General features: G+C 41.4%; 1 protein-coding gene across 5 annotated transcripts in view; it reads right to left on the bottom strand.

Moving 5' to 3' along the window:
- Positions 1-9768: 9768 nt before the first annotated feature.
- CSMD1 (CUB and Sushi multiple domains 1) overlaps positions 9769-13328 on the bottom strand; it is a 2034404-nt gene continuing 2030844 nt past the window's right edge. For all 5 annotated transcript variants that reach the window (XM_031669914.1, XM_031669913.1, XM_031669915.1 and 2 more), the window contains one exon: positions 9769-13187. In XM_031669914.1, the coding sequence (XP_031525774.1) occupies positions 13028-13187 (160 nt within the window). In that variant the 3' untranslated portion in view covers positions 9769-13027. The remainder of the gene's footprint in view (positions 13188-13328) is intronic.

Genomic DNA, 13328 nt, shown 5'->3' on the forward strand with positions numbered 1-13328 from the left:
TAGTGCTTCCTTCAGGGTCTCTTGTAAGGCAGGCCTAGTGGTGACAAAATCTCTAAGCATTTGCTTATCTGTAAAGGATTTTATTTCTCCTTCACTTATGAAACTTAGTTTGGCAGGATATGAAATTCTGGGTTTAAAATTCTTTTCTTTAAGAATGTTGAATATTGGCCCCCACTCTCTTCTGGCTTGTAGAGTTTCTGCCGAGAGATCTGCTGTTAGTCTGATGGGCTTCCCTTTGTGGGTAACCCGACCTTTCTCTCTGGCTGCCCTTAAGATTTTTTCCTTCATTTCAACTTTGGTGAATCTGGCAATTATGTGTCTTGGAGTTGCTCTTCTCGAGGAGTATCTTTGTGGCGTTCTCTGTATTTCCTGGATTTGAATGTTGGCCTGCCCTACTAGGTTGGGGAAGTTCTCCTGGGATATCCTGAAGAGTGTTTTCCAACTTGGTTCCATTTTCCCCCTCACTTTCAGGCACCCCAATCAGACGGAGATTTGGTCTTTTTACATAATCCCATACTTCTTGCAGGCTTTGTTCATTTCTTTTTCTTCTTTTTTCTTTTGGTTTCTCTTCTCGCTTCATTTCATTCATTTGATCCTCAATCGCTGATACTCTTTCTTCCAGTTGATCGAGTCGGTTACTGAAGCTTGTGCATTTGTCACGTATTTCTCGTGTCATGGTTTTCATCTCTTTCATTTCGTTTAGGACCTTCTCTGCATTAATTACTCTAGCCATCAATTCTTCCACTTTTTTTTCAAGATTTTTAGTTTCTTTGCGCTGGGTATGTAATTCCTCCTTTAGCTCTGAGAAATTTGATGGACTGAAGCCTTCTTCTCTCATCTCGTCAAAGTCATTCTCCGTCCAGCTTTGATCCGTTGCTGGCGATGAGCTGCGCGCCTTTGCCGGGGGAGATGCACTCTTATTTTTTGAATTTCTAGCTTTTCTGCCCTGCTTTTTCCCCATCTTTGTGGTTTTATCTGCCTCTGGTCTTTGATGATGGTGATGTACTGATGGGGTTTTGGTGTAGGTGTCCTTCCTGTTTGATAGTTTTCCTTCTAACAGTCAGGACCCTCAGCTGTAGGTCTGTTGGAGATTGCTTGAGATCCACTCCAGACCCTGTTTGCCTGGGTATCAGCAGCAGAGGCTGCAGAAGATAGAATATTTCTGAACAGCGAGTATACCTGTCTGATTCTTGCTTTGGAAGCTTCCTCTCAGGGGTGTACTCCACCCTGTGAGGTGTGGGGTGTCAGACTGCCCCTAGTGGGGGATGTCTCCCAGTTAGGCTACTCAGGGGTCAGGGACCCACTTGAGCAGGGAGTCTGTCCCTTCTCAGATCTCAACCTCCGTGTTGGGAGATCCACTGCTCTCTTCAAAGCTGTCAGACAGAGTCGTTTGCGTCTGCAGAGGCTTCTGCTGTGTTTATTGTTTACTGTGCCCTGTCCCCAGAGGTGGAGTCTACAGAGACAGGCAGGTTTCCTTGAGCTGCTGTGAGCTCCACCCAGTTGGAGCTTCCCAGCAGCTTTGTTTACCTACTTAAGCCTCAGCAATGGCGGGCGCCCCTCCCCCAGCCTCGCTGCTGCCTTGCCGGTAGATCACAGACTGCTGTGCTAGCAATGAGGGAGGCTCCGTGGGCGTGGGACCCTCCCGGCCAGGTGTGGGATATGATCTCCTGGTGTGCCTGTTTGCTTAAAGCGCAGTATTGGGGTGGGAGTTACCCGATTTTCCAGGTGATGTGTGTCTCAGTTCCCCTGGCTAGGAAAAGGGATTCCCTTCCCCCTTGCGCTTCCCAGGTGAGGCGATGCCTCGCCCTGCTTCAGCTCTCGCTGGTCGGGCTGCAGCAGCTGACCAGCACCGATCGTCCGGCACTCCCCAGTGAGATGAACCCAGTACCTCAGTTGAAAATGCAGAAATCACCGGTCTTCTGTGTCGCTCGCGCTGGGAGTTGGAGACTGGAGCTGTTCCTATTCGGCCATCTTGCTCCGCCCCCCCGATGCCAGCAGTTTTAAACCAGCCTGGTCAACATAGAAAGTCCCCACCTCTACAAAAAAAAAAAAAAATTAAAAAATTAATGGCGTGGTGGCATGCACCTGTAGTCCTAGCTACTCAGGAGGCTGAGGTGGGAGGATCATCTGACCCTGGGAGGCAGAGGCTGCAGTGAGCCATCATCACAACTTTGCACTCCCGCCTGGGAAAGAGAACAAGACCCTGTCTCAAGAAAAAAGAAGAGAAAGACATTAGAGAGCTCACCCTTTCTCTCTGCCGTGTGAGTAGACAGAGAGAAGGCACCATCTTGAAGCCAAGAAGACAGTCCTCACCTGCAACTAATCATGCTGGCACCCTGACCTCAGACTTCCAGACTCCAGAACTGTGAGATGATAAATTTCTTTTGTTTAAGCTGGCAAAGCTATGATATTTTGGTTAGGTCTTTTAATTCAACATATCCAAATATTATCATTTCAATATGCAATAAATATAAAAGCATAAATGATATATTTTATATATTTTTATACTAAATCTTCTGAATCTGAAGTGTATCTTACACTTATAGCACCTCTCAGTGCAAGATAGTCATATTTTAAATGCTCAATTGCCATATAGGTGGCCAGTGGCTTCTATATGAACTAAGTAGATCTAGCCATAACAGTATGAGATGCTTTTGTTTGTGATGGACTTGAAATGAAAACAGTTAAAGCAAACTAGAAGTGTAGTACTCATTCAAGTAAATGACCTCTAGAGATTGGCAGTCCAGGGCCTCTCTGGTGACTCCATGATTCCCCGGAACCAGGCTGCTTCTGGCGTGTTATTTTATCATACACCTCATGGCCCATCAAGGTTGCACATGCTCCAGCATTCACATCCATACTCATATCTAGCCAGGAAGAAAGATGAGAAGCTGAAGGCGTAATTCCCCACTGTTTAAGAACACTGCTTACAGCTGCTCTTTACAACTTAGTTTGATTGCCAAACTCAGTTCTAGGATGATATTTGTTCTGGAATGCTAACAAACAAAAAAGGGAAGAATGGATATGGAAAGCAAGTAGATGCTGTTGCCATGCAAACTTTTCTAATAATGTTAAATATATTAATGTAATAATGATGAAAACTTTTTTGGTTGTCACTTATATTTTTTCAATAACTTAAAATATACTCTACCACTGTGAATTACTATGTCAAAGATTTTTGAAGTACTTAAGTAATTGTACCAAGTAACAGATCCAAATGAATACTGTTCAAGACTTGGCCACTGTTAGAAAACAAAGTGGTGCCTATTTATTGAAAATAATTTTCTCAACAATTTCTGTCATTCACGTAAATCATAGAGCTATCTTAGGACTCTTGCATTATATATTGCTCTGAATGTTAAGAAATAATCTCACCAAGAGTTAATATCTTTAATCTGCAATGAGCTCATAATATGGAAAATTTAAAAACTGAAATTTAATGGAAGATATTCAGGGACAAGAAGAAATAAAAGGAGTATTAAACATTAAAAAAATTCAACATTCACTAAATTCAAGGAAATAAAAATAAAACAATAATGAGATTCAGTGGTTTACCTTTCCAAACCTTTTGAAAGTTAAAAAAAATTGTAATAGTCTTGAAGAAGAGATGGCGTGATATATCTCTCCCACTCTACATACAACTGTGAAGCATATAAACACTCTAAGTGTAAAGGCCCTAACTCATAAAATCCGTCTAAAGAATTTATACAAATAAAATATGGGACACTAAAAGTGGTAGACATAAATTAAGGGTCTAATAACTGGCATCTTAGATGAATTGTTTAAAATTATTTTAACTCTATCAAAATATCTAAGGAATAATTTATAACATACAGAAATTGTGCTCATAATAGGTATGATATTTTTGCACAAAATTGTAAATTCAGTTTGGTGGTTTCAACAAACAATGTATGTGGAAAAATACTTCAGAAGTTCTATAAGACTGTAATAGTAGCTTTGTCATGGTGGAAATATTATGAAATATTTCTATTTTCTTCTTGGTGTCGAAAAATCTAACGTTCCAGAGATGGTACCACATGGTTTTGGGTTTGAGAAACAACGTCTCCGTGGCCTTGAGGCCTCATCTACAAAACGGAGACATAAAATCAATACATGCAATTAAAATATTATCAGTGCTTTGATAGAGTTGAATTCCAGACTCAAGTGGGAACAGAGAAGTGAAAATCAAAGACGGGTCAGGAAATACACCTCAGAGGAAGTGACATTGAGGTACAAGTTCATAATAAGAAAATTAGGTTGCACCCTGAACTATTATGCAGCCATAAAAATGATGAGATCATATCCTCTGCAGGAACATGGATAGAGCTAGAGGCCATTATCCTTAGCAAACTAATGCAGAAACAGAAAACCAAACACCCACATGTTCTCACTTATACGTGGGAGCTAAATGTTGAGACCACATGGACACGCAGAGGGGAACAACGCACACTGAGGCCTATCAGAGGGTGTAGGGTGGGAGGAGGGAGAGGATCAGTAAAAACAAGTAACAGGTACTAGTCTTAATACCTGGGTGATAAAATAATCTGTACACCAAGGCCCATGACACAAGTTTACTTATGTAACAAACATGCACACATGTCCCTGACCTTAAAATAAAGTTACATTTTAAAATAATAAATAAAATTAACTTGGAAAGTATCACAGGGTTACTTCTATTATTATAAGGAATTTAAGAATTGTGTTGTGGTAGCGATCATTGGTTAACTCAGAATGGCCTGAAGTCTTTTGAATTAAACCCACAATGTCCTGAAGTCTGACCTTTCTTAGCTACTGCTGTGCTCCCTTACTGACTCAACCTTCTGGAGACCTTTTCTGAAATCAGGTGATCAGGAACTTGAGCTCAGTCAGAGCTCTTGAGTCCAGGTGCCTGTTCCATCATTGACAATTAGCAAAATTTTACCTGTGGATGCCCAATTATTCCAGCATCATTTGTGGAAAGATTATCTTTTCTTCACTGCATTGTCTTTGCTCTTTTGTCTTTGCTCTATTGACTAAATTTATGTGAGTTTATTTCTGAGTTTTTTATTCTGTTCCATTGATTTATCTGTTTTTTTGTCAAGAACAAACTCTTGATTACTGTAGCTTTGTAGTAACCCTTAAAATTGAGTAATGTCAGTGCTCCAACTTTGTTATTTATTTATTTTTTTTATTTTTTATTTTTTTGAGATGGAATCTCACTCTGTTGCCCAGGGCTTGAGGGCGGTGGCACGGTCTCGGCTCACTGTAACATCTGCCTCCCGGGTTCCAGTGATTCTCCTGCCTCAGCCTCCCGAGTAGCTGGGACTACAGGCCCATCACGCACGGCTAATTTTTTTTTTATTTTATTTTATTTTTAGTAGACACAGGGTTTCACCATTTTAACCAGGCTAGTCTCGATCTCCTGACCTTGTGATCCGCCCACCTCAGCCTCCCAAACTATGGGGATTACAGGCATGAGCCACCGCACCCGGCCTGACTTTGTTCTTCTCCTTCAATGTTGTATTGGCTCTTCTGAATCTTTTCCTCTCTGTATAAACTTTAGAATCAGTTTGCTGATATCCACATATAACTTACTGGGATTTTCATTGGAATCATATTTAGTATACATCAATTTAGATTTGCAAATATAGATCAATTTGCATTTAACATAGATCACTATCTATTAACTGACATCGTGACAGTAATGAGGCTTCCTATCGATGAATAAGGAATGTATCTCTAGTTATTCTTTGATTTTTTTTCATCAGAGTCTTGTAGTTTAGATCTTAGAGACAGTTTCTCTAATTTTAGACATGTTAACTCACCTTTCTAAAACTTTACTTTCTATTCTAGAAATTAAGGTTATTAACAGTATCTAGCCCCACAGGGTTGCTGAGAAAATCAAATGAGACAATGCAGACGTATCCCTAAAAGCCAGATATGGGATCGCGGAGCACTCAGGCGATGCCCTCTAATGCTCCCTTTCAAGCTCAGAAGCTGATGCTCAAGAGCTTTTCTAGCTCTCTAGTCCTTGCTCTCTCCCTTTGTGTCAACTCTGGTTTCTAAAGAAGATGCTAAAACAGTTCTTAAACCTAGGTTCTTACCAATACAGGGAGACGTCGTCTTGGTAATCTCTATCTCAGAATCATAATAATTCAAGACGTTTTCTGGGATGACATTTTCTCTCCCTCATGCACTCTTTTGTCCTTTTTTTTTTATGTCATAAAAAAGAATAATGAGCTCATATGAATTCTGGAAAGTTACACACGTCCTTGACTTTCCACCTGTCAGTGTTCAAACTCTACCTGAGAGGCAGATTTTAAGACCTTCATCGTGAGCTTTCTATTGTGAAATAAGATAGTCTGGAAATAAAAGCTGGGACACCAGGTGGAACAGGCTAGTGGTAAAGGCATACAGAAGAAAAGGTGACTCTGGAGGCCAAAGGTAATGGAAGCAGAGTCAATGACATCAGTCAAGTTAACCATGAAGTCCCAGAGCCCTTGCAGATGGCCAGAGGGAGAGAGGGAGCACCTCATCAGGACAATTGGAGCAGGTGCGGAACCGACAGACCAGGCGACCTTGTGGGGGCCCCAGTGCCTCAGGCAGGAGTCTGCCCAGGGTGCTGGGCTGAGGGGGAGCCTTGGGCTGAACTGTGTGAATGTGGTGGGAAAATTTTAACAGTGAGAAGCGTTCGAGAGCAAGACTGTCTCTATACTGTCCACATTCTTCCCCAACTTTGTTTTCCTTAAGTGAAATGCATATTTTGGGGATTTATCTGTATTAATACATGCAGCTCCAATTTACTTGTCCAAAATGTGCATAGATTGACCCATGCTTTTGTAGAGAATTGAGATTCACCAACTTTACCCGAAAGTTTGTGCTTATTGACCTAGAGATGCCAGGACAGGAAGGTTCGCCAGAATTGAACACCATAGTATATCATGACAACATCCAAAACAGAGCTACACCCCATGCCCCAAGCTTGGAAGGCACCTCCAGCACAGCCAGGACCTGATACAGACGGGCAGTCCTGTCCTGGGCTGCCCCAGACCTCCAGTTGCAGGGTGGCTTTTGAATGCTCAGAAATCATTGAGCACACTAATAATGGGAAGAAATATCAGGTAATTCCCTTGGCATGTCTTATCCTTTCCAGTTAAGTACATTTTTATATGTTTTTTAGGCAGGTTCTCCCTCTGTCACTCAGGTTGGAGTGGAATGGCAAGATCTCAGCTCACTGCGTCCTTGACCTCCATGCTCAAGAGATCCTCCCACTTCAGCCTCCTAAGATGTTGGGAAAACAGATGCATGCCACCACGACTGCACTTGCCATCACGGCTGGCTAATTTATTATCATTTTTTACAGAAACAGGGTGTCCCTGTGTTGCCCAGGCTGGTCTTGAACTCCTGGGCTCAAGCAATCCTCTCACCTCAGCCTCACAAAGTGCTAGGAATACATATATGAGCCAGCACGCCCAGCCCCCATTCGATACTTCATTTATATATAATCCCATGGACTAAGGTGTCCACACAGCCTGAAAAAAACCAGGAAAGGGAGTCGTCTTGCACTTTCCCTTCAGAAATTCTGTGATAAGCTAAAAGCTGCTGTGATATCCGCAAAAGAATAACACCTTAAAGCAAGCAAACCAACAGGTCTTCTGAGCAGTATTGCAAAACAATCCTTGCTATCCTTTAGCCCAAGATATTTTAGTAGTGAAAAGCAGCGAATAGTGGGTGTCTGCCATCCTCTAAAGAACATGAAGCTTGTTGAAAGCCACTGACTTCCAGGCCCTCTGGTTGGGGCATGCGTCTGGAAGCATTCATCCCTCTGAAGGGTTTTGATTAAATGAGGCAAAGGAGGCTGTTAGTAACTCTCTGAGCTATCTGAGCAGTTGTGACTGTCATTTAGGCCTAGTAATTCGTTATTATATCATTTGGAGACAGCGGAGCTGAGGATGGTGTTTCACGCTTTCAGGGAAGTGGATTGGAAGTGCGCAGCCCCAATTGTTGGCCACGTAGAGGCTTTGTGAGCCAGGGTGAATCTCTGAGGTTCTTTCTCAATCTACGTGGTAATTATGGCTTGTCTAGTTCTTAACTGCAAGTAACAGTAACTAAGCCTGGATAACTTGAAGGAAAAAAAAAGATATGGGGTTGTTCCCAGAATTAAGAGAAAAGCCCAGTGACCAGGTCGTGGGAATGCAAGTGACCCTGTGGAATGAAAGATTGACCTCCTGGCAGGGGGTGGGTTGAGGGCCTGAGGGTAAATTCAGCCAAATGTACCTGACCCTGCAGGTCAGGCCCCAAATCCTGGGAGACAGCCCCAGCTCAACCACGGGAGTGCGCTTCCCCCACGCCCAGTCGGGGACAGTCAAGGAATTGTGACCAGTGCTCATTAAAGCTGATCGTCATCGGGAGGAGTGACTCTCAGGGGACGTCCAGGTGCCATTCCCACAGGAGAAGAGGACGCAAACTGGGTTTCAATAGCCACAGATGTCCATGCTATGGATGGTAACACCCTCGCCTATTCTGCATCCTTTAGTACATCAAATAATTATAGGACCCCCATAATTTTAGAAAAGCACTCCAAGGCACAGAGCAAGACAGATTTTATTTATCATTTTAAAGAACTGTAGCGTGGAACACATTGTGGGATCTCTATTTTCTTGCTGCCCCAGGAAGCTTCAACTCAATGTGTTAATAATTCAAGAGGGTGTATTATGTATGAGCATTCTGTGCAATGTGAAAATTCATGAGAGTACTTATTTCCCTTTGAATTCTTAGGTTTGGTAGTTATTTTCTCAATGAAGTGAAAGAAGATTCACAGGTAGAACAACAGAAGAATTCAGAAAAAACAATAACTGCATAAGAAAGGGAATATTGGACGCATTTCATAATGTGATAGTTTCTTGAAAAATAAGAATGTTGAAGCAAGAGAAACCTGACCTGTAGTATCAGCTCTGCCTATCTGTGTGTGATTGGGTAAATCAACTAACTTATGTATCTTTCTGCTTCTTCACCTGAATGATGAAAGTGGTAACACACACTTGGTTGGATGGCGGGGTTTTGCAACGTCTGCGAGTCACCAAGTGCAGTGTCTCGCACTTGGTATTTCCTCAATAAATGGCACCTAAATGCAGTTGCTGGCCAGCAAGATACAGATTGCAAGTTGGACATCAAAACTCGGTCACTGCAAAGCCACCGTCGGGCTATTTTTAAAAAAGTATCGGTTGTTTTTCATGTTGTAATAACTTCACTCTCGGAGAAATTAGTGTATCATTCTGTTGAACTGTAAGACATTCAGTGTGATGGGCCACCAAGGACTTGTGTTTTCTCTCAGCCCAGAAATGAATGGGGGACGGCTGGTTCTGAATTTTAAAAGCTGTATGATTTTTTGCGCCTTCTTTAACTGTGATATTTGGAATGCTCTCTTAAGTAGGTCTATAATTCTCTTTCATGTCACTTTTTTAGTGTGGTGAACATTTACAAACAGAGCTCCCAAATTGAAAAGAAATCATAAAAAACGTAGGTTTTGGTTTGAAGGAAACCGAGGGTTCTTACTGTTTTTAATGCAAACCATCAAGAAATCTGTCAGCTTCAACGTTACTATTCTGCGTTTCATGGTTCCTGCTAAATGTGCTGTTGATTAATCATGACGATGTGAATGTCATGGGAAAAATATGGAGCTTCATTTTGAATACCATAAAGGCTCATTATGAAGACTCTGTTTCTTTCCTTCCCCTGCAAGGGACTCAGGTGCGCATATTAAAGCGAAAATAAATTCACACACAAAAATAGAAATCTAAAATTAAATATTTAATTAGAACTCTGATTTGCTTTAAAGATTGGTGGCATTGCACAGGCTATATTACACCCTCTGTATAATTTTTTCGACAAAAAAAGATACTGTTCATTTTAACAGGCCACTTTAATATTAATACATGTGTAATAGGATTGGAACTGAAAATCAGCTAGAGATGGTACATTTTACATTATTGGGAAAATTACAGTTCTGTATTGTAAAAACATTTATTTTTTAACAATGTACCTACATTAATCAAAAAATTACAGCATATTTAATAATTTTACAAATTCTTCATAAAAAATATATCTCTGTACAAAAAGGTCTTTCGCACCTACGTCGTGACAGCAGCGTGTGGTGGGACGGGAGGGAGGGTCGGCGATGACAATGGGTTTTCCTGATCATAATGCCAGCGTTCTTTTTTTTTCCCCCTTTTTATAATAGCTTTTTTGTTGTTGTTTACAAAATATTTTACAGAAGAAAAAAATTATTGCAGCTAGCCTGAAAAAAGGCAAGATGTGTGTGTAAAACAAGCAGCAGTTTTAAACAGCTCTGAAGCACATGTCCTGTGTTAGCGTGTGGTCGCGTCCCTCACGCGTGTTCCTGTTGCCTTCAGGGAAGAGTCTTCTAGACCTAACTCAGCAAGCACAGCTCCTGACTGCCCTAAAACGAGATCCTCCAACACCTTGCGGAGACTCCGTTCAACACTGCACACAACCCTAGGAAGAAACTAGGCAGAATTCTCACAAGAGAATTCCACTGATTTTTTTTTTTTTCATTTAAATAACATGCTTCGAACTGGCAACCCTAGGACAGTTTGACTTTGCACACAAAGGAAAATCATATCTAATCTGATATGTGGTTTCTTGTATGTATGTATGTCCTGTCATTTCAGGATTTCATAGCATCATTGACCAGGGAGCAGGTCAGGGATGTGGGAACAGAGACATTAATTCAGACTCTGAAGTCAGCATTTTGCACCTAGTTTGAATGACTCAAACTTAGATATGTACAATATATATATATGTATGTATGTATATATATACACCTAATATGTATAGTAACCCTGTTCTCCCTTGCACATGAGCCTCCTCACACTTTCAACCGTCTTCTCTTTGTTTCGTTCAGTGTGTGTGTTAGGAGCACGACTCCCGCTGACCTCGTCCAGTCTACTGTGAAACAGCAAGGTAAGGATTCCCATTGGCAAAGCAAATCTCCAAGGATGTGGGCAGGTTGGCCAGGGAAAACTGTGCAGAGAATTCAGCGTAATGATACGGAATCCAACAGTGTGGGGTTCACAAGACAGAGGAGTCCCTAGGAGAGGCCAGTGAGTCCCCAGATAGATAGCAGAGACCCCTTCCACTGAGGGACACAGCACTGGGAGCCGAGCTCTACGGAAATGTCCAAATCAAAACGCGTGACTCTCCAGAGAATGCCCTGTTTTCCTGACCGCTTTTCCTTTATTCACATTTGAAGTCCTACATGGAAACCTTCAGTAGACCGACAGATAAATCAGTCTTAAAGCTAGGTGTGAATGTGTTCACTCCGATAACGTGAAGGCCAATTTGAACATTCTGACATTTCTATTACCAATGCCAATCTAAATGTGAAAATTTGCCACAATTGGATAGGTACTGAAATATCAAATAATAAAATAAGTATTATCATTTCAAAAATATTTTATCAAACAAGTAAAAATAAACATGATCTTCACTTTGAATTTGTTACATAAACATCCTCATGGTCACATCTTCTACTTCATGTTTTGATTTTAATTCACCCTGGGGATCATACCGATTTTATTTGTACCATAACTTTTCATTTACCTGTAATATAATTTAAACCTGAAAAGTCACTGAAATTACCTTTCCATCTGGAATTATAAAGCATGAAACAAATAACAAATGAATGTATAAAATATATCATTGTGAGAGGACAGTGTGTGTACTTTTTCCTTCCCTCTAAAAGAACACTTAGTATTTTGATCCTGAACAATTTTCACTGAGTTCAAGGTGCTACTGTGGTATATTGTCTTTCAATGCAATATCAAAGATCGGTGGCACACTAAAAGACAAAAAAAACAAAAAACAAAAAACAACAAAAAACAGAAAACAAAAAAACTGCAAAAGGGAAGGCTGCATTGTGAGTTAAAACTCACAAGTTCAACAACTATCTAAAATAAATTACTATTCACAGTTTTACATGGCAAACAGAAATTTCTGCAGACCCCCTGCTATTAAGTAGTATTGGAGAGACAGTAATTGGATGAGGATGGTACCAAAGGAGGAAAACCTGGGAAATAAGGAGGCTTCTGTTATTTTCTCATTGGACCTCTTCAATGAATTCAACACATAAATGGAGCTAATTGAAGCAATAATAAAATAAATCTCTTCAATACTGTATTTCCTTTTAAATCTGTGCCATATCTAGGAATACTTTTCCCTAACACTCCAACTAAGCTGATGGTGGAATGGTTAGCTTGATAATATGAAAGAATGCTTATGTACAATGGATAGTGTGTGTAAACCCTGTGTAAATAATTTATTTTTTATCAGAATCTTACGCAGTCATTCATAACACACTAGTGCAAAAAATTGTGCATCAAACATTCTGCGACAGAACAGCTGATTGGGAAATTTGCAAACATCCCTAGAGATGAACACACAGGGGAGCTGTGAGGTCCTCAAAGCTTGCCAGGTCTCGGAAGGACAGAGTGAAGCCTTTGTAGGTGTGCGCCTCTATCAGAAAGGTGTCTTCTTCCAGAAAGCTTATTATTTTATTTTTCTCAAAGTATTCATGTTCATGGGGGTTAAAAAAAACACACACACGCACGCACAAGAGAACACATATTGTGGTGCTACCATTTTGTCACCGCACCCGAAGGACAGATCCACGAGCCCAGAAGATTGCATTGAAAGGCATCCCAGCAACACAGAAATACGAAAGTCTGAGGCATTGAGTACGACGTGTCGGCGTGACGTGGCAGTCTTCCTGGAGTGTGCCTTGATGTCAAACAGGTGCAGCCAGGCATTTAGAACCCACTTTCGGAATGAAAACGCAGGTGTACTTTGATCCGCAGAAGACTCTGGCACATTTCAGTAGAGATCCCCGCTGCATGTATGCCAGTAGACAAGGTTGAAGATCGCTGCAGTAAAGCCAGAGTGGAAGGGAGAGTGGTATATGGCACCAAAGGAATCACTGCTTGTCCATCAGAGGTATGGCTATGAATCAGTCCTGTTGGGGCACTGAGGGCTATACCACTGTACAGACTGTGTTCAGAGTTGTGTCAAACCTCACAGCCTTGGCTTCTGTGGGTTTTAAGTTTGTATCATACATGGGGTTTTCAAACGATGCTTGTCCATTGCTGTTTTCATGCCCAGCATAGCCATTGTATTGAACTTTTGGTCTCGTTCTAAGGAAAACAGAAAACAAATCATTAGAATCCTGGTTTCAGTTGGAGATTTAGCAGCCGGGACTGGGTGCAGGAGACAATGTCTACAGAGCAGGGAGTTGTACAGCCAGGACGTTTGCAAAGAAGGAAGGCGTCCACACC

This window comes from Papio anubis, chromosome 8 (genome assembly GCF_008728515.1).
Source record: "Papio anubis isolate 15944 chromosome 8, Panubis1.0, whole genome shotgun sequence".
Classification (NCBI taxonomy): domain Eukaryota; kingdom Metazoa; phylum Chordata; class Mammalia; order Primates; family Cercopithecidae; genus Papio; species Papio anubis.